Here is a 22,968-nt window from a genome sequence, read left to right as displayed (position 1 = left end):
TCGACACTTAATTTGCATGCCTAAACTTGATGCTAGGATATAAGGGAATTTCACCTAATCGTTATGAACTTATATTCATGAGTAGTAAAAATCGCTAGTCACGATTGTGTTTAATAAACCCTAGGCTGGATTAACATGCGTATTCCATAGTTATGAATGCCTAGTCGATGTTTATGATTTCCGTTGAACTTAATGATCTTTGTTGAATGTCTCTATCATGCGTATTCCATAGTTAGGGACTTTGATTAGGAATAATTTGGTTGTAATGCGTATCCCATTCAATCCAATGAATCTAGGGAAATCTGAAAGTTAATTTAAGCGGACCTAATTAACTTGGAGCTTTGTCATTCATCGTTTGTTGAAGTCATAACTGGGAATCAAATTATATGCATATGTTCATGTGTGGATAAGGAACCCTCTAACTAGTTTCTCATCATTCTATTTCATCAAAATCGGTTTTAGAATCTGTTTTGTTTCCAAGTTTATGTTTTAATTTTAAATTCGTCAAAACCAATCCCCCATTTATTTTAAAGTGTTAGATTAGTTAGAAATACATTTAGTTTGTGTTTTTAAGAGTCTTGAGTCAAGTTACAACTTAATTTCGTCCAAATTTGTGTTTGTGCTCAAAACTGCCCAGAAAGTGGTTTTTAGGCAGATTTGAGTGTGTTTGTGCTGTTTTGAGTCTTTTAGTTTGTTTGAGTGTTTTAAATTTTAGGTTTGCATTCATTAAGTCTAGTTTAGTGTTCTAAATATTGTTTTTACGTTTTTGAGTCAATTTCACATTGATTAGCATCCCTAGTTAATCCCCGGTCTAGAACGATCCCTATTTGCTCATATACTACAATTGTCATCCATAGGGTTTAATTTGTGTGCGTATAATTCTCGCATCAAATGGCTGTTACAACAATAATCGTGGAGCTAGAGGTATCTGTTGAGGAAATGAATATACCAGTGGCTCCAATCGCACCAATATCCACTCAAATTTTCGTGGTTCATCTTCTAGTCTTCGTGCTCCTTGTCAAATTTGTGTTAATCTCAATCATAAAGCTCTCGACTATTTTGATCGTATAAATCCAGAGATATCTGGTCGAATTCCTCCTGCTAAACTACAAGCAATGTGTGCGCGTTACACTACAAAGCCTTCTCCCTCTTGGCTAATTGACTATGGCACCACTTTGCACATCACCAATGACATCTCATACACCAATTCCCTTACTCCCTACACTGGTGAAGAAAAAATTATACGTCGGTGATGGTAAAGGTCTGTCCATTACTCATGTTGGTTCTTCCACATTATGCATGTTTGCTGCTTCCTTTAAACTGAACAATGTTCTTTATGTTCCTCACATGAAGCATAATTTGTTGTCTGCTTTTCAATTTTTTCGAGACAATTCTTGTTCATTAACCCTTGATTCTGATGGATCCATTGTCAAGGATCCTTCTACGAGGAAGACGCTTTTGCAAGGATCAGTTAAAGAAGGGTTCTATCCTCTGCAATCTGTTACTTCAGCTAGTAACTCTGTCTCTAGTATTGCTCATCCTTCCCTTACTGCATCTACTCTTGTCACTGTTAAAGCTCCAGTAAAGACATGGCATGGCAAATTGGGTCATCCATCTTCTCCTATATTTCTAAAGGTTATCTCAAACAATAAACTTGTCATGCAAGGTACATCTTCAGTTGAGTTTTTCTGTTCTGATTGTGTTATAGCTAAAAACCACAAGCTTCCTTTCAAAGCTGCAAGTTCCTCTGCATCTCAAAGCCTGGCACTACTTCACTGTGATGTTTGGAGACCTGCCCCTGTGCTTTCAGTTAGTGGTTTTCGCTATTATTTGTTGCTAGTAGATGATCATACTAAGTATAGCTGGTTTTTTCCATTGAAAGTAAAATCTGAAGTGTATTCTACATTTGTAAGTTTCAAAACATATGTAGAAAATGCTATTGGAAATAAAATCAAGGCTATCTGTTCAGACTCAGGGGGTAAATTTGTTAGTTCTTCATTTCAAGCTTATCTCATATTGAATGGCATTTCTCCTCAACTTAGTTATCCATATACTCCTGAGAAAAATGGCTATATAGATAAAAAACACAGACATCTAATAGAGACTGCTAGAACTCTCATGGTTGCATCTCATCCTCCTCACAAATATTAGGTTGAAGCTATATCTACTGCCATCTATTTGATTAATCGATTGCCTATTTCTGGCCTTATTCATTCTCCGTGGGAATTGTCGTTTCATACTTCACCAGATTATACTAGGCTTAAGGTTTTTAGATGTAGTTGCTACCCTTGGTTAAAACCATATGTTTCTTCTAAGTTAGATGGTAAAAGTAAGGAATGTGTCTTTCTTGGTTATAATCTGCAACATAAGGGCTATAAATGCTTGGATTTTCTCACTGATAGAATATATATCTCCCGGTATGTTTTGTTCAATGAGACCTCTTTTCCATTGCACCAAGTTCAACCTTCAGTCATCACATTCCTCTGTCACTACTCCTCCTACCATCGATCTTCATTTTCCTATTTCTCAACCATCATCCTAACCACTTGATCATCCTTTACTACTGTTGCTCCACCTATTTCCTTCAGCTCATCCTCTTAACATCTTGATCCATTATCATCTACTACTTCTGGTGAATCTCCTTCTCTTGCACCAGTCACCAACATTCATCCCATAGTTACCAGGTCCAAAAATGGTATTTTCAAACCTAAAGCCTACACTACTACTAAACATCCTTTGCCACCCATTGTGGATTATATTTCCACTACTTACAATCAAGCTTCTAAGCATAGTGAATGGAGATTAGCTATGCAAAATGAGTATAATGCTCTTCAATCCACTGGAACTTGGTCCCTAGTCCCCCCATCACCATCTCAGAATGTAGCAGGTTGCAAATGGGTATTTCAAATCAACAAAAGACCTAATGGTTCTGTTGAAGGTATAAGGCTCGCTTGGTTGCCAAGGGTTTTCACCAACAAGATGGAGGGTGCCAAGCCATGCTACACACCTCTTGGTACTACTAAACTGGATCACAGTGGTATTCCCTTATCTAATCCTATTTAATATAGATCACTGGTTGGTGTTTTACAGTATTTGACCTAGACTTGGCCTGATATTTCTTTTGTTGTCAATTAAGTATGCCAATTCATGCATACACCACTGATCTTCATATGCATGCAGCCAAAAGTGTCCTCAGATTTCTCAAAGGTAATTCTACACATGGTTTGTGGTTTCAAAAAATTAATCTCAATCTCTTAGCCATCTCTGATGCAGATTGGGCTGGTTGTGTCTTTGATCAACGATCAACCAGTAGTTTTTGTGTTTTGCTTGGATCCAACTTAATTAGCTAAAGTGCTAAGAAACAGCCTGGAGTGGCTAGATCTTCAACTGAGGCCGAATATAGGTCTCTAGCCCACACACTTGGATTTGCAAGGTTTTTCATGATTTTGGCTTTCCTTTATCTCTTAAACCTATAATTTGGTGTGACAACATATCTTCTATTTCTCTTACATCTAATCTTGTTTTCCATGCTCGGACCAAGCATGTTGAAATTGATTTTCATAACATTCGAGAGTTAGTCCTCGCTAGTCTTGTTCAGGTTTAGTATGTCTGCAATAAGGATCAAATAGCAGATATTCATACTAAGTCTCTATCCAAGAACAAGTTTCTCTTTCTCCAATCCAAGCTATCTCTTGGAACTCCAACTTCTTCCAAGCTTAGCTTGAAGGGGTGTAAAGATGAGGATGCCAAATCATGACATACATTCTGTTGTAGTCAACCATTTATAATGTGCCATGTGTAAAATTTGTTAGAGAGAATATTTTAAATAGTTGTGGCTATATACATGACAATTGATGTAATTATCCAATTATTCAATGAAAAACGAATATTCAGAATTATTGTGTTGTAGTTTTATATAAGTTATACCTTGCCAAGCGATATGCAACATTATTGGCCTCCGGATTGCAAAATGAAACCTTCCCTTGAGGAATATTACCCATCAGCTGACAGATATCATCAAGGATATGACCAAACTAACCCATGTTTGCTGCTGAATCCCACTGAAGTGCTGCAACCACCAGTAGAGCATCCCCTTCTAATTCCACCTGCGCCCCGTCCCATTGCTGCAAAAAGGTCGCAGCCTTTCAAGCAACCATACACTCTGCTAGTGTTTGGGATTTGATTCCTCCAGCGTGCCACGCCATTGCAGCCACAAAGTTTCCATTTGCATAAGAACTAGATGTACATTTGAAATGCTTATCCAAGGAATTATTTGAAATTTACTTCCTTTTTTCTTTTCGTTTTCTTCTAATTTTAGAATTATTTAAACAAATAATTCAACCGCTAGATTTGACGTTCTTCCATTCCATCCATATGAGCACTTAGATTGCTGTGCCAACTCGTACAAATCTAGTAAAGAAATTGGACAAAGAATCCAAAAGACAGAAGAAATATGTACAAAACAAACACATAAGTAGACTGCTCAAGTTGAAAATGCATTTTCCCCATATTAGTAAATATCTCAGGTGTCAATAGTTAAGACACTTAGACTTATTGATCTAAACGCATGATGAGTAACTAATCAGTTAACTAAGTTCTTGTGAGGCTGATTGATGATCCAAGTGTGACAACTCATTATTGAGCCTGGTTGGGTGAATAAGATGGATGTGGTGGTGTGATAATGAAATGCGTTGCTGACTTTTATAGCGAGCAACTTCGCCCGGGAAGGAATGCTCTTGGTTTAGGGTTCTATAACCTGAAGACAAGGTTATGCAAATCACTACTAAGTTTAGGATCTTATGCACCAAGTTTAGTGTCACATCCCGGCCCAGGGGGGGACCACTTCCCGGGCCCGCTCCACCAGCGTAGCATGATATTGTCCTCTTTGGGCTTACCATTCCCTCACGGTTTTGTTTTTGGGAACTCACAAGCAACTTCCCAGTGGGTCACCCATCATGGGATTGCTCTCGCGCACTACTCGCTTAACTTCGGAGTTCCCATGGAACCCAAAGCCAGTGAGCTCCCAAAAGGCCTCGTGCTAGGTAGGGATGGGAATATACATTGACGGATCACTCCCCTGGCTGATGTGGGATGTCACATTTGGCATCTTTAAATATATTTGTGAAAATATAAGTGTGTCAAATCAGAATCGAACAATAAGGGCAAAGATCCTAGGAAATTAGCATTTTTATGGTAAAAATTGTTAGGCCATTCAAATGCCAAACTCTAAATGATACTTTTGAATACCCAGTCATAGAACACTCTAATTCACCGAGAAAGCTGATGAAGTGACCTCGTTCGGCTAAAGAATCAAAGAATCTTCACTAATAAAGACTTGAGGGGAGCATGTTGTTTAACCAAAATATCAGCATTCATGGACTAAGCTAATTCTAAGACTCCAGTATTGTATAACCAAACTGTCACCTTAGTCGGTTGTCAACCCAGTGATGTTTAACCATACTAAATTTGTGGTGACGTGTAAATGGAGTAGTTACTATTTTTCTCATAGGTGTGAGATGGTTTCACATAAAGTGTTGATTGTGTGTTGAGTTAAAAGTCCTCTCTATAATGCAAATCTTCTTGTATATACAAGGACATGTATGCCTTGGATGATATGTTGTAGAAGCTATTTTGATTGCACCATGCCTGTTGGAATTTTATCTCCTCATCATCTGTAGGGTTACATCAAGGCCCATCCTTAAGTCCTTACCTTTTTGCATTGGTAATGGATGAGTTAACGGGACATATTCAATATGATATTCCTTGGTGTATGCTTTTCGCAGACGATATAGTGTTGATAGATGAAACTCAGGAAGAGGTCAATGCGAAGCTTAACCTTTGGAGAGAAGTGTTGGAATCTAAAGGTCTTCACCTAAGCCGTTCAAAGACAGAATATATGGAGTGCAAGTTCAGTGCAAATAGAGGCCAAAATGAGTTAGGGGTGAGGATCAAAGATCAGGAAGTACCAAAGAGCGACCGCTTTCGCTACCTAGGATTTATCTTGCAAAAGAACGGAGAATTAGATGGATACCTCAACCATAGAATACAAGCTGGATGGATGAAGTGGAAGAGTGCATCCGGCGTGTTGTGTGACTGCCGTATACCACTGAAGCTCAAGGGAAAATTTTATAGGATAACAATAAGGCCGGCGATGCTGTATGACACAGAATGTTGGGCGGTAAAGCATCAACACATACATAAAATGGGCGTAGCGAAGATGAGGATGCTTTGTTGGATGTGTAGGCGCACGAGCTGGTTGTTATGAGTTATAAATGAGAGTCAATTCAAGGATGTAAATGTGTAAGATGTTAGATAAGTCCTAAGCCTTTTAATAGGAGACAAATACACTAAGTGAGGAAAAAAAAAAGAGGAAAAATGAGGAGATACACAACAACAAAGAAGGAAAATCTGGAGAGAGCAAGAGTCTTCAGCCTTGAGCAGTTTCTAGGTTCTAGCTTTCCTAATTTTTTATGTATTTTTCTATGTTTTTAATTTAGTTTATGGATACTTAGGGCTTCTTTGAAGCCCTAGACATGATTGAATTAATGTTATGATGCAGTTTTAGTTTATCAATTTATTTGCAACCTAGAATCAGTTTTCTGTTTTAATCATTTCAAGCACATATTTTCAAGCTTAGCTACCTTGTTTATGTTTGCTTTCTGTTGAGAATGATAAGGATGACTACCATATCTTCTTTCATTCATTAGCAACATGTGGTTAGGTTCAGAACTAATCATGTAAATTGATTCCATGAAGTTCTTGGATAAATGCCTTGTTATAGGGTTCATGTGATGTTCATAATCCTCTTTGTTCTTAATGAGTTTCTAGGTGCTAAATCTGAGTATATGCCATACTAGGTTGCACCTACAAATATAAGTTTTATGTATATGCCATGCATCTAACATGCAAAGTAAGAGAACATTCATACAATCTAGTTATATGCCATGCTAGATATGTGAACATCTTAGTTGTGCATTTGAAAGGGATAAGTTAAAAGATCATATCACTTATTCAAGAATGTTTAGGGGAAGGCCTTTGTTTAATTGAAGTCAGATTTATGTGCTAAAAACGTTTTTAACCTATTCCATGTCTTAGGTTTGTTTTTAGATAGTTCTAATTTTTCCCTTTTCTTTCTGTTTTTATTTTTTTTTTCCAAAATTACTCAAACCCCCCATTTTAAGTGATATGAGTCTTTAACTAATGCTAATTTGTAAGAGTCAAAGGTTTTACTAAGTTGGTTCTCAGTCCCTGTGGTTCAACACCCTTACTTGTGCCGCTATACTAAGGAAATTCAACAAAATGGCGCCGTTGCCGAGGACTGCACTTAAACAGCTTTGAATTTCCTATTAGTTTTGCTTACTAACTTAATTTATTTTGTTTTTAGTTGTATGTCTTTCAATCCATTCAAGCAGCCCATTGACTTAGAGTAGCTACAAAGGGTGGTTCAGTTAAGTTCGGGTAAGAGGCGTACACTCAAACCTGTGAAGATTCTCAAAACTCAATCTTTGCCAAGCTCTCCTTGCCATTCAGAATCACATACACCTAAGTCAGCCTCATCCTCACCCAAGGCTGAATTAGAAGAAGACGAGATGGCCATGGTAAACAACAACAACAACAATGACAACGAGGCTAATCGTGCTTTAAAGGAGTATGCGATTCCCAAGATCAGTGAGGAATCTTCATGCATTCATTATCCTGACACCATCGTGGAGAACTTTGAACTCAAATCATGTATGATTCATCTTTTACCTAAATTTAATGGTTTGGCAGGTGAGGATCCCCATTTGCATATCAAGGAGTTTGTAGAGCTGTGCAATACCATTAAGATCCAAGGCATGACCCCTCAAGAGATACGTCTTAGGCTCTTTCCCTTTTCACTAAGGGAGAAGGGTAAGGCATGGCTTCACACTCTTCCATCCGGATCCATTGAAACTTGGGATGTACTAGCTTCAAAGTTTCTACAACAATTTTTCCCAGCTCAACGCATTAACAAGCTTAGGCGCGAAATCATGTCAATTGTGCAAAATGATGGAGAGTTGTTCCATGAGTATTGGGACCATTTCAAAACTTTGTTACATTTTTTCCCTCATCACAACTTGGAACAATGGTTGCTCATGCAATATTTCTATGAAGGATTGCTTGATTTTGATCGTATGATGGTGGATGTTACTGCCGATGGTTTGATGAACAAGACAGCTGATCAAGCCAATACCATGTTTGAAGACATTGCTTCAAATATGAACCAATTTAGCTTTAGAAATCGACAAACCAATCAAATATGAAGTTAGTACTTCTAATGATAACTCTCAAATTTCTGAATTAACTAACCTTGTTAAGCAACTTGTATCCCAAAAGCAAGTTGCGGCTGTTTGTCAAGTGTGTTCCATGCAAGGACATTCATCTGCAGCATGTCCTCGAGTGTAAGGGTTTCATGAAGAAACAAACATGGTAGGAAGATTTGAAGGAAATCAAAGACCTAGAAATGATCCGTTTGCTCCAACTTACAACCCAGGATGGAGGAATCATCCTAATTTCAGATGGGGAAACAACAACAATGTGCAAAATTTGCCACCTCCCCAAGCTACACCAAGCAAGCCTCTTGAAGACATCATGAGTACGTTGGTTGGACAAGTGAGTTCTTTAGCTCAAAGCACTCAAGACCTCAAGGTTTCAACCCAAGCTTTCATGAACAAGACTGATCATTCAATTGCAAACCTAGAAACTCAGGTTGGATAGATTGCAGCAGTCATAAACCAAAGAGAACTAGGTAAGCTTCCTAGTCAAGTTGTTGTAAATCCAAAAGATTTGAACAATGCACGGGTGAATGTGATCACTTTGAGGAATGGAAAAAAGCTTAAAAGCACCAAGGAGCCTCAACAAATTGATGAACTTGTGGCTGTCCAACAAGAGGAAGAAGAAGACTACCAGCAACATCACAAGGAGTCTAAATCAACTCTTCATGACGGGAGCACTATTCCAACCAAGTTGAATGTTCCGAAGCTAAAATCTAAACCTAATGAGTTGAATTCTAACCCTAAGGTGGAAGGATATACTTCACATATGCCTTACCCCCACAGGTTTGTCAATTCAAAGAAGGACTAGCTCGAGAAAGAGTTTCTAGAGACAATCAAGAATCTAGAAATTGCAATTCCCTTTTTTAAGGCAATCAAGCATATTCCAGGTTATGCAAAGTTCATAAAAGAATTGTGCACAAATAAACGGATGGTGGAACTCAACGCTGTGGTGGCATTTGGAGAGAAAGTGTCATTAGTTTTGCAAAGAAAGTTGCCATGGAAAGAGAAGGATCCTGGAAGCTTTACCGTTCCATGCCAAATTGGTCCACTGAGGTTTGATAAATGTTTATGTGATTTAAGTGCATTGATTAACTTAATGCCTTACTCTATTTATGAAGCACTTCAATTAGGTGATCTCAAGCCAACTCATATGATGATTCAACTAGTGGATCGTTCTCTTACTCATCCTCAAGGAATTGTGGAAGATGTGATTGTCCAAATCGGTGACCTAGTTCTACCAGCAGATTTTTACATTTTGGACATAGAGGAGAGCCCTCTACCAAATCATCTTCCTCTCATCTTTGGCTAACCATTTTTAGCCACAGCTCATGCCATCATTGATTGTCATTCCGGAAAGTTTACCATGACTGTTCTAGGAGAAACAAGAACTTTTCAAATCCTTGAAGCTATAAGGTACCCTAGTGACATTCATGAATGCAATTCTATTTATTTAAGCTTAACATTGCAAGAACCAATTGAAACACAAGGTTAGGATGATCCACTAGAGAGAGCACTCACTTTAATTGAAAATGAGGAGGATGCATATGACAAAGCAAGAACTGAGATACTTGATGCCTTATAAGCTATGCCATTTTATAGGCCTTCAAGGTGGCCACATTTTGAGCCTCTTCCTAGCTCAATAGAGAAGCCAATTCCCTCTGTGATTCAAGCTCTAAGGTTAGAACTCAAACCAATCCCTGAACATCTTAAATATGCTAATCTTGTTAATGAGATACTCTTCTGTTATTATAAATGCCCATTTAAGTGATGTTGAGACAGAAAAGCTAGTAAGAGAGAATAAGAGAGAATAAGAAAGCTATTGGTTGGACAATAACTGATATCAAGGGAATTAGCCCAACAAAGTACATGCACCAAATTCTTTTCGAGGATGGAGCCAAGCCAACCAAAGAAGCTCAAAGACGCCTAAATCCACCTATGAAGGAGGTGGTGAAGAAGGAGATTTTGAAGCTGCTAGATGTAGGAATTATTTACCCAATTTTTGACTCAAAATGGGTAAGTCCGATACATGTGGTCCTTAAGACATCCGGCATCACAATTGTCAAGAATGAGCATGATGACATGGTGCAAACAAGAGTGCAAACAAGTTGGAGGGTGTGCACTGATTATCGCAAGCTCAATGCAACAACTCGTAAGGATCATTTTCCTTTACTTTTTATTAATCAAATGCTTGAGCGTCTTGCAAGTCATAACCATTATTGCTTTTTGGACGGTTATTCTGGATATAACCAAATAGTGATAGCCCCTGAGGACCAAGAAAATATCACATTCACATGCCCATTTGGCACGTTTGCCTATAGACGGATGCCATTTGGATTGTGCAATGCCCTTGCAACATTTCAGCGATGCATGATGAGCATATTCTCGGAAATGGTTAGGGACATCATTAAGGTTTTTATGGATGATTTTTCTATATTTGGTGACTCTTTTGATGTATGTCTTCACAATCTTTCTTTAGTGTTGCAAAGGTGTAGGGAATGCAATTTGGTGCTTAACTGGGAGAAGTGTCATTTCATGGTGCAACAAGGCATTGCTTTAGGTCATGTGATCTATACTCATGGGATTGAAGTAGACAAAGCCAAGGTGGACATAGTGAACAAGTTGCCACCCCGTACATCAGTGAAGGAACTCTGATCCTTTCTTGGACATGCTAGATTTTACTGTCAATTCATCAAGGACTTTTCTTAGATTTCACGGCCTTTATGCAACTTGTTGGCTAAAGATACTCCATTTGAGTTCAATAGCAAGTGCCATGAAGCTTTTGAGAAGCTCAAAAGACTCCTTACTACTGCCCCTATCATCATGCCACCAAATTGGAGCATTCCATTTGAGCTTATGTGTGATGCCTCAAATTATGCAGTATGAGCTGTTTTAAGGCAGCGTGTGAACAAGCTTCCCCATGTCATTTACTATGCTAGCCGTACTTTAAATGATGCACAACTTAATTATTCAACAACTGAAAACGACTTATTTGCTGTTATTTTTGGTTTAGAAAAGTTTAGATCTTATCTAATTGGCACTAAAGTGATTATCTATTCTAATCATACAGCTTTGAAATATCTCCTTACCAAAAAAAGATGCCAAGCCAAGGTTGATTCGTTGGATGCTTCTACTCCAAGAGTTTGATGTGGAGATTAGAGATAAGAAAGGTTCAGAAAATGTTGTGGCTGATCATCTTAGCCATTTAGTGCATTCATCTAATGAAGAAGAGGATCACTTGCCATTACAAAAAAACTTCCCAAATGAGCAGCTATTTTCCCTTGATATTGCAAATCTTTGGTTCGCATACATTATCAATTACTTGGCCACTAAGCAGGTCCCTAGCACATTCACTCAATTCCAAAAAGACAAGCTAGTAAAACAAGCTAAGTATTACATTTGGAATGATCCCTTTTTATGGAAATATTGCCTAGACCTGATCATAAGAAGTTACGTACCTGAATCTGAATTTCATTCTATTTTAACATTCTGTCATGATTCACGTTGTGGAGGTCATTTTGGAGCACAGTAAATAGCTCTTAAAGTTCTTCAAAGTGGTTTCTATTGGCCTTGCTTGTTCAAAGATGCTTAGAAGTTTGTTGTCACATGTGATCGCTGATGTGATATATAATAGCACACAAATTAAACCCTATAACTATAGTATATGAAAGTAGGGATCGTTTTAGGCTGGGGACTAGAAAGCTTAAAAACACTTAACTAGACTCTATTGCCTTAAAACAAACTAGAATGACTCAAAACAACACAAAACAACCAAATAGACTCAAACGAGACACTAAAGGGTGATTTTGACAAAAATTACTTTTAATTTGACTCAAAACACTTAAAAACACAAATTTGGACAAATTCTAACTAATTTGACACAACAAAATAAAGGGGATTGGATTTTTGATGAATTTAAAGTAAAAACAAGTAGATTATGGACTCTAAACAACTTTGGATGAAATTGGGTGTTTAAATGGGTGAATAGCTAGCTAGAGGGTCCTTCTCCACACATGACACACTTGCATACAATCAATTTAAAGTTGCTTTTCCAATAAACCATGAACCTCAACACCCTAGATTAACCGTGAACAACACTAATTAACCCTCAAATTTTCCTTAAGTCGTTGAATTGGATGGAATACACATTAGCAACCAAATTATTCTTCAATAGTTCCCTACCTGAACAGCATAATAGAGATACAATCAAAGATCATTAAGCTTTGTGAAAATCATAAGCATTGACAAGGCATTCGTAACACGATTGTGACTAGCAACCTCCACTACTTATAGATATAAGTTCATAACGATTAGGTGAAACTCCCTTATATTCTAGCATCAAATTCATGCATGCAAACTAAGTATGCATCCTTAATCAACATACAAGAATAAGTTATCAATCAAATAGTTAAGTAAATTGCATTCACGATTTATGAAATCACAACTGGAGGTAATAATTCATATTGCAAATATAATCATGGTTTCAAAGTCTCCTCTAGCCAAAACGAATTTAGTTCCTCGTGTTTGCAAAACAAACATAATTAAATTTAAACATTGAAAATAAAGAATAGAATACACCTAGAAACGCTCCAACAATCCAACGTCTTGAATGGCAAGCAGGGCTCCAAGTGGCTCCTCCTTCCTTCCTTGGTGCGGCACAATGGGGATTTTCTGAATTTAGGCTCTTGATGTGTGGTGGATGGTGTGGTGATTTGATGGTAAAGGGTGGTGTTAAATGATGGGTGCGGCATCTTATATTTATAGGGTGAAGGGAAGTCACAAAATTGGGCTGAAAAGGAGAGGAATTAGGACTCCAAATCACCAAAGAACAAGGTCACTTTCAATCAGATTCCAGGGAGGACAAGGAATGGTCCTTGTGGCAGATTCTAGAACTTCTAGAAGGGTTACATGTGGCATAAACTAAGGGCACGAAAATAGGGCTTCTAGAACCTGATATTTAGGTGATTTAATGTGAAAATGAGTCCTCTTTGCAGCTGGAATTATGGTCGGAAAAGATTAGGATAAGATAAGATAAGATAAGGTTGGATAAGGTTTGGATAAGATAAGGTTATTTGGATAATGTTCCATGTTTCTTGCTCTTTCCTTATCTTCTTTGTCTTGAACTTGTTTCTCCAAATTTGTAGCATGTTCCTAGCCTCTTTTAACTTCAAATTCGTCCATCCACCTTGCTCCATGCATATGCTATCCATTCCAAGCCTAAAACTGCTCTAAATAGCTCCAAATTGCACTTTCTTGCCAACTTTGTCATTTAAACCTACAAACACACGAAAATAGCTTAAATCACTATAATAAATAGAAACTAACTATGTAAATGCAAGAAAACAAGCTAACTAAGCCGCATAGATATGCTCTTATCAATCGCTACCAACGTACAAGTAACTTAGGTTCTCGTGATCAAATGCCCTTAAACCCAATCCTAGTTGTTGAAATTTTGATGTTTGGGGCATTGATTTCATAGGACCTTTTCCTAATTCTCATGGTTGTTTATACACATTGCTTGTTGTTGATTATTTTTCGAAGTGGGTTGAGGCAATCCCCACTAGGACTAACGACTCTAAAGTGGTTCTCAGTTTTCTTAAAGAATACATATTTGCTAGATTTGGAACTCCTAGATCTATAATCAGTGATGGAGATACACACTTTTGCAACCGATCATTTGAGGCTTTATTAAAATGCTATGGAGTCACGCACAAGGTTTCCACACCATACCACCCTCAAACGAGCGGACAAGCTAAAATCTCTAACCGTGAAGTCAAATAAATCCTTGAGAAGACTGTAGGCCCTACTCGAAAAGACTGGTCGCTACGCTTGCATGATGCATTATGGGCTTATAAAACAGAATATAAAACTCCCATAGGCATGTCACATTTCCAACTTGTTTATGGAAAGCCTTGCCATCTTCCTGTGGAGCTAGAACATAGAGCTTATGAGGCAGGCCATTTGAGAAGGTTTCAACTCGATGAGCTTGATGAGTTAAGGAATGATGCATACAAGAGCTCTCGAATTTACAAAGAAAGGACCAAAGCATATCATGACAAAGCAATCCATAGGAAGTCGTTTGAGATTGGGTAAAAAGTTCTTTTATTCAATTCACACCTTAGGCTCTTCCCTGGTAAGCTTCGTTCCCATTGGTATGGTCCGTTTCTTGTCACTAATGTTCATCCTCATGGTGCAGTGCACATTCAAAACATCCAAACAGGGAACACTTTCACAGTCAATGGCCATCGTCTTAAGCCATACTACGATGCTTATAAACCAATTCCTGAGGTTGCTGAGACTCTTCATCAACCACCACCATGAGCCACATAACCTTCACATCATGTCTTGCCTAGACATAAAATAAAACGCTTGTTGGGAGGTAACCCAACTAAGTTTTTTTTCTCTCCTTTATTTTTTTTTTTGTTTTCTGTTAGTATTTTTACTATGACATTCTTTGCCATACTTTGCATTGCATTCATTTCATTCATTTGTAATCATTGGGGACAATGCTTTGTTTAGGTATGGGGGTGTGTGGTATTGAATTTTTAGTCTTTTTGAGTCATGATTAAAGCTATTTGCAATTATATAATGGGAATGTACATGTTTAACTTAGTCTTGCAATCATAACTTTGGCTATGCTTTGAAAGTTGTTGTATCTGCTATATATTACCACTGCTCACAGTTCTAAGAATACTTTTGAAAAGTTACTAGCTCAAGCCTTAAAAGAAGGCTGGTGGAGACTACCTTTTGTGAAATTTTGTGCCTATTTGCTTCTTTTAGAGGGATTAAACTGTTTCTACTCTAATTCTTTTCTTTCAAATTCATTTCAAATGATCTCATTATTCAGTTTTTATTGAATACTAAGAGTTATTCTCTTTTGTGGATACTTGTGCTTATTATCAACCATGAATGAATTTATTGAGACGATGTTAGGTTGTGCATTTTTAACTAGTAAATGACCTAATTCCCTACCTTTGTTTTATGAGCCATTACCCATTTTGAAGCCAAACACAGCCATATCATTCATCACCCACACTAAACTCTACCCATTTTCCCCCACAATAGCCATTCCCTATAGCTTGGGGAATACCAAAGTGACGAGGACAAAATGCTCGAGCTTTAAACTAAGAAAGTGGCATGTACCGAGGTAACATGGGCTGGAATTGCAAAATAAGAGAAAAGAAAAAAAAAGGGAAAAAGAAAACGTTTTAAGAAGAGAAAAAAAACAAAAAAAAAGAAAGAAAGAGAAGAAGATGCAATTTCTTAGTCCATGGGTCCTGGACGCCGAGAACAAGTAAAGAAGATCAATTTAAGAGGAGAGCATGTTGGTTTTGCAAGGAAGACACTTTGGTATATCTCAAGTTCTAGTAATCCTTATCCATCCTTTCACAGCCCCTACCCTAAAAACCTTACATTACAACCTTTTGAAAGACCTAGCTGATCTTTGAGGATGTATTCATGGGTGTTAGTAAGTATGTGTGTTATCCTATTCTTAGTATTTGATTCCTTTCATGAGATCTTGTCCATAAAGTGCTTTTGTTTCTATTTGCATTATGTGTGAGAATATCTTGCTTTCCATTACATAACCTCACTCACATATACTTGTTGAGTGCAAGCCTTAGGAATCAAGTGAAAGAGTGAATCTGTGAGATTAGAGTTGAGACAAATATGATCTTCCTTGCTTGAGCTTGTAACTTAGTAACAGGTTTAATTTGAGCTAGAGCACCTCACTAACATGCAGATTTGATTGCTGGAAAGGTAAAGTCAAAGTTAGGAATGTAAGGCATAGTTGAGCTTTGATTCTTATTATCTTGTTTCAAAATTTCTCTAATCGTTGTTTTGTAGGTTGTTTTAGACATTTATGGGTACCATCACTGTTAAACCCTTAGGAGACACAACTCCTCCACTAGGGATGCCTAGAGGTTTAAAGGCTTGATACATAAGCTGAATGCATTCGTCTCACTGATGGAATTGGTCTTAGATTAACTTATGTTTGTCTTTTTTGTTGTTTTTGTTTCTTTTAGTTTTGGTTTGCTCGAGGACTAGCAAAATCTAAGTTTGGGGGTATTTGTTGAGTGCATAAAGTTATATTTATATGCCTTCTTTTACTTAGGTTTTTTACTTAAAATCTCTATGCATCACAAGGTATTTTGTTGTTTGTTTTGTATTTCAAGATGAAAGTAAGGGCTTGAAGAAATCATCTTATTTTGAATATTACAAGTGGCCTAAGATCCGCTAGAAAAGGCCCTTGCAAAACATCCAACTTGCGAGCTTTGCCCCGAAGAGCTTAGAAAGAATTAGAAAATAGGCCATATATGGTTGGAAAGCCCTGGAAGTCTTCTTTATGATGGTCTTTACAACTTTTCATTTGGAGGTTTTGACAAGAAGTTATAACAGAATAAAGCGGAGCTGTTCAGTTACAAATTCTGATAACAGCTAGTTTTCAGTTATTCCAATACAAAAAACTAGTTGTTATGAGTTATAAATGAGAGTCAATTCAAGGATGTAACTGTGTCAGATGTTAGATAAGTCCTAAGCTTGTTAATAGTAGACAAATACACTACATGAGGAAAAAAAAAGAGGAAAAATGAGGAGATACACAACAACAAAGAAAGAGAATCTGGAGAAAGCAAGAGTCTTCAGCCTTGAGCAGTTTCTAGGTTCTAGCTTTCCTAATTTTTTATGTATTTTGCTATGTTTTTAATTTAGTTTATGGATATTTGGGGCTGCTTTGAAGCCCTACACATGATTGAATTAATGTTTTGATGCAGTTTTAGTTTATTAATTTCATTTGCAAGCTAGAATCAGTTTTCTGTTTTAATCATTTCAAGCACATATTTTCAAGCTTAGCTACCTTATTTATGTTTTCTTTCTGTTGAGAATGATAAGGATGACTGCCATAACTTCTTTCATTCGTTAGCAACATGTGGTTAGGTTCAAAACTAATCACGTAAATTGATTCCATGAAGTTCTAGGACAAATGCCATGTTCTAGGGTTCATGTGATGTTCATAATCCTCTTCGTTCTTAATGAGTTTCTAGGTGCTAAATCTGAGTATATACCAAGCTAGGTTGCACCTACAAATATAAGTTTTATGTATATGCCATGCATCTAACATGCAAAGTAAGAGAACATTCATACAATCTAGTTATATGCCATGCTAGATATGTGAACATCTTAGTTGTGCATTTGAAAGGGATAAGTTAAAAGATCATATCACTGATTCAGGAATGTTTAGGGGAAGGCCTTTGTTTAATTGAAGTCAGATTTATGTGCTAAAAACGTTTTTAACCTATTCCATGTCTTAGGTTTGTTTTTAGATAGTTCTAATTGTTCCCTTTTCTTTCTGTTTTTATTTCTATTCCAAAATTACTCAAACCCCCCATTTTAAGTCATATGAGTCTTTAACTAATGCTAATTTGTAAAAGTCAAAGGTTTTACTAAGTTGTTTCTCAGTCCTTGTGGTTCGACACCCTTACTTGTGCTGCTATACTATCCTTATATTTGCACTCGAAAGGAAATTCAATAAAAGGATAAGATTAGGAATGAGGATATCCGAGGTAAAGTAGGAGTAGCCGAAATTGAAGGAAAGATGAGAGAAAATCAGTTACGGTGGTTTGGACATGTGCAAAGAAGGCCTACTAATGCTTTGGTTAGAAGATGCGACTACAGGACAGAGGTCCAGGGCTGAAGGGGTAGAGAAGGGCCTAGGAAAACTTTAGAAGAGACTCTAAGAAAAGACTTAGAGTACTTGGAGCTAACGGAAGACATGACACAAAACCGAGCGCAATGGCATTCTAGGATTCATATAACCGACCCCACTTAGTGGGAAAAGGCATTGTTGTTGTTGTTGTTGTATCATCTGGAGACCAACCAATCCTGATCCAATTTATATCATCAAATGGAACTTTATCCATTCCTAATCATCTCCTGGAACTATATACTAATATAAGACCAATTATGATCCAAATATTTGATGGTCTTCAATCCAATCACTTCTAATCACCACCAATATTATGCCTAAAACGTCAAAAATCCAAATTAGCCACGTGCTGAAGACAAATGAGAGACCACTTGGTTGACTCCAAACAATTAGCAAGCCTTTTATCTTCTTGTTGAACAATCCCCCTCGGTTTTGTTTCATCTCTAGTGTTGGAACCAAATTCATGCACCTCTGTGAGCAGTGGTTGAGTGCAAATTCAAGTAAACCTGACAACCTACAAAACAATAAACAACGATGAGCAAGCTTAAGACTGGGAAGGGGATGCCAAAGGCTCTTCGATGGTCAAGTTAGTGAATGATTGTAGACTCAAGTAGTGGACATTAAAGGGCATATATTGTGTTAATGTAGATGAACCTTAGGTGGGTGTATTTAGACCGTAGGAAGAGAGACTTTTTCAAGATAGAATCCTCATTCTAATCCTGGAGAATCCTAAAGGATATCTAGTACGTAGATATTGCATCCCCCTAAGAGTTGTGATTACTTGTGGCACACGACTATCCCTAGACTATATTACTTGTGGCACACGCCTATCCCTACATTATAGGAATTCTAAGACTTATAGGATCTAATTGTGTCCATATCCGGATCAGGTCGCATGTCTTGCAGAACAAGCATAGTCATCCAGCAAAGTCGCTAGGACTCTGCCTAGTGCCCCAGAGTAGAGTGATGATGGCACCATGATCCGTCTGATACAACTATGTCAAGAGCTGGTGAGTCCATGATAGGACTTCTAAGGTAGCAGTATTTAAATCAGCCTTACTCAAGCTTTAGACAATCATGGTTCCAAATTTAACACATACTATATTTCTGCAAGATAATTACTGTGGTAGCACGAAGCCACCATCTTTAGTCTTGATGAATTTGTACCTACAAAATAATCAACACGTTTGATCAAGGCCAAAGCCATTCGTGACCAAGAGGTTGGGTTGCGTTTGGCAATGAATCTTCAATGCTTAAGGCAGTATATCTGAAAGAATAAGCGTTTAGGGCTTGTGTATGTAGCTAAAGATTATCAGTAATGGTGTAGATGGAGTATTTTTAAAGAGGTGACCGGACTAGATGTAGGGTTATACCCTATATGTGGTGACTTATCATTGGTCAAGGTTGTGTCATCCGTATGATGGATGAGAAAATAATATTCCTAAGATATTAATTAGGAGATAATATCTTGGGATGATGATGGAAGTGAAGGATTATTTTGGAAGATGACATGTTCATTTAAGCAACATCATTAGCATGCAATTAACAAATTAAAGGCGGAATCATGCTAGCATGCACTTAAAAACAAAACATTACCCATGAATGTTCAAAGCCTAGTAAAATGGTGAACCAATAATCAACTCAAAACAAAGTGAGTTGAAATATATACCTTTGTAGATTCCTCTTTGTATTTAAACAAAGGCTAATCACCCAAAGAGAGGGCCTTCATTCCTTGCATCTTAGATCTATGGATTTGGATGGATGAAAAAAGGTTTCTCCAAAGTTCCCAAAATTGAGAACCTCTAATGATTCATCACCAAGGCATAATGAAGAAGAAATGAGTGACCTTGGAGGACTTTGATTGCTAGATGATCCCTCCAAGGTGGCCGAAATTTTAGAGAGAAAGGAGAGCTTGTGTTCTCATCCTTTCCCCAAAAACAACCCTTAATGAATTTTAGGCTATAAAGTCCTTTATATAGTCCCTTCAAATAAGTGACCTAATGGACCAAAAGCCCTATTCTTCTAACATGGCCGGCCTATAGGGTTTATTGGGCTTTCAAGCCCTTTGTTTATTCAAGTTGTCATACAACTTGAGTTAATGGGCTTGACATTCAAATCCCATTGGGCCTTGCGGCCCAAAACTAACCCGAGGTCTTTAACGAACTTATTCGTTTGATTAATTAACATATTAATTAATCCTAGCCTTAGATAAATAATTAAACCATTTAATTATTCTTACTCATCTCCGTTGTTTCTTCAAACTCTACCTTACTCGGTGAACGATCCATTAGGTTCCTTTTAGCGAGGCAGTGGGCGATTAAAACTCTTTCTAATCGATTGTGAATTGAAACTTACTTTCAATTCTCCCGTTAGTGATAATACACTTTTAGGGCTTCCACAAACCATGGTTGACGCCTAGCAGCATGTCATGGTTACCCAAGCTAATCAGAAGAGGTGGAGAACCTATTCAGTTTTAGGATTACAAATGCAATACGGTCTTTCTCTAATACAATACTCTTGACCACATTGTTTGGTTTGATAGTTTATTCATGTCTACTATCCAATGTGAGTCTTGTGCTTATATGATTACCTTGAATGTGATTTGGAACACATTCCTAAATCTCATTCATACTTTGGCCAAAGATTCTTAATCATATCATAGAGTATTCTCCCTCAAACAGTTTGAAGGTTAGAGATCCCTTGTTGCACATTCACTTGCCTCCATGGCTAAGTGGCTTAACCCCAACGATGCCGTGGACACCCTCCTGATGGAGTGACTTTGACATAATCAAAGATTAAGGACCTAACCACAAGACAACTGTGATGCCTCAGGTCAAAAGACTAATTTGCATTATCCCAACCATGAGTTCTCATGTGACATGAATATGAGAACTCTTCGTTGATCGTGTTCAGTGAACTCATTCTCTATTGAGCACCTACGTACTTGTCTTGATGTCACACACACTGATAGGAGCATATTCATGCGACTTAATTAGCTTGTTCTCGTGCATTTATGTTGTGTTTACTTAGCTATTTTAGTGTTTAAGGCTACTTTTGTGTATTTTCAGATTATAAGGCCAAAGTGTGCAAGAAGATGCAAATTGGAGTCTTTTGGAGTGAAAGAGGAATGAATGAGTTGAAGACTTAAAGAAACGACGAATTCCTACTCCAACGATGAATTCTTACCAAAACGAGGAATCCTACTCAAACAAGGTTTCCTATTTGATATAGGAAAGTTAACCCTAAGTTTCCCGTTTTGGTAACCTTTCCTAAACTTAAACGTCCGTATTTTCTAGCCACTTTGAAGGCCTTGTAGGCACTTTAGGACACAAAACAATGGCCCTAGCCCACTTTAAACCCCTTTGCCGTGCCTTAACCCTAGTCCCTTCCCTTGCCGTGCAAGGGGGGGCACTTTTGTCCAAAGTTGTGCACTTAAAACCTTTTCCCTTCTCCTAACCTAACCCTAGCCGCACCCTTTAATTAATCCCTTTTAATTTCTGATTTTATTTCCTAATTCTAGAAGTTTTTAACTTAATTTTAATTAACAAAAAAATTAATTAGGTTTTAAATTTCAGAAAACCCTAAGTAATCTACCATTTTTAGCCGTATCCTCCCTTTTACAAAAAAAAAACCAAACCTAGCAGCCGCAATTTTTCACCCAAATTTCCCACCTTTGCCGTGGGTCCTATCACCAAAAACTTACAAGCCGTGGCCCCCCCATGGAATTATCCCATTTATTTTCTGACCTAAGCCGTAGCCTCCATAACACCATTCCATTCCATCCGCAAATCCCATTCATTGATATTTTAATCGGCCAATCATCCTAATTCTCTCATTATTCACTCTTTAGCCGTCACTTTTCAGGATTCACATTTTTCCACCCTAATCATTCAGCCACCATAATTCCATTTTTTACTCCCTAAGCCAGCCGTGACTTCCCCCAACATTCTCCCATAATTCCTAAGCCAGCCGTCACTACCATATCCCATTTTTATTAACAGCTGCAACCATCCGTGCATTCACAACCAATTTTTCAGCCACATTCACAACCTTGCCGAACCCCCAAACCATCCTAAACCCATCTATAAACCAGCAACTCACCCCAAATCATCCAAAACCTCACTGCCGCAACAAGGAGAAGAGGAAAGAGGAGCTTCGACGCGCAGAAATTCAAGTGGATTCGTTGGGCGTTCTAGGTGTAATCCATCCTTTGTTCTTTATGTTTAAATTCAATTTTATTTTTCTTGTTGTGAACATGAGAGGCTAAACCCCTATTTAGCTAGGGGGTGATTCGAAACCATGTTTATGCTTGCAATATGATTTGATTACTTTTGGTTGGAATTTCGTGAATGGTGAATTCAATTTGTTTAACTGTTTGATCGATAACTTATTTATGTTTGTTTATTGAGAGTGCACGCTTAATTTTCATGCATGAATATGACGCTAGAATATAAGTAAGTTTCACCTAATAGTTATGAACTTATATTCACAAGTAGTGGAGGTTGCTTATAAACAATCGCGTTAAATAAATTCTTGGCATAAGTTTCATGCAATCATAGTAACGAATGCCTCGTCAACACTTATAGTTTTCATGATGCTTAATGATTCTTGCTTGTATCTCTATTATGCAATTCATGCAGGGAACTTGTGGGGAATGCTTTGGGTTGTCGCATGCAATCATCCAATTCATTAACTTAAGGAAAACTTGACGGTTAATTTAAGCGAACCTAATTAACCCGGGGTGTTGAGTTTCATAATTCATCGAAAGACCAACTGAAAATCATCTTGTATGCAAGTGTAACATGTGTGGAGAAGAACCTTCTAGCTAGCATTCATCCCTATTTTCATCACATTCATATTTACATTCTGCCTTTAAATTACAATCTGTGTATTTAGTTTCATTTCGTCAAAACCTCAATCTCAATCCCCCCTTTACCTTAGTGTCTAATTTAGTTAGAAAGTGTCTTAGTTTGT

The 22,968-nt window shown here is 37.6% G+C and overlaps 1 protein-coding gene across 1 annotated transcript; it reads left to right on the top strand.

Annotated features, from left to right (window-relative positions):
• Positions 1 to 7,589: 7,589 nt before the first annotated feature.
• On the top strand, positions 7,590 to 8,282 carry LOC148690167 (uncharacterized). The gene has a single exon (XM_088687204.1). The coding sequence runs from the start codon at positions 7,590 to 7,592 to the stop codon at positions 8,280 to 8,282; it is 693 nt and encodes a 230-aa protein (XP_088543330.1).
• Positions 8,283 to 22,968: the final 14,686 nt, after the last annotated feature.

The sequence above is a fragment of the Pyrus communis genome, chromosome 16 (assembly GCF_041283825.1).
Source record: "Pyrus communis isolate YQ-2024b chromosome 16, ASM4128382v1, whole genome shotgun sequence".
NCBI lineage: Eukaryota > Viridiplantae > Streptophyta > Magnoliopsida > Rosales > Rosaceae > Pyrus > Pyrus communis.
This window is presented reverse-complemented; position numbering and strand designations above follow the sequence as displayed.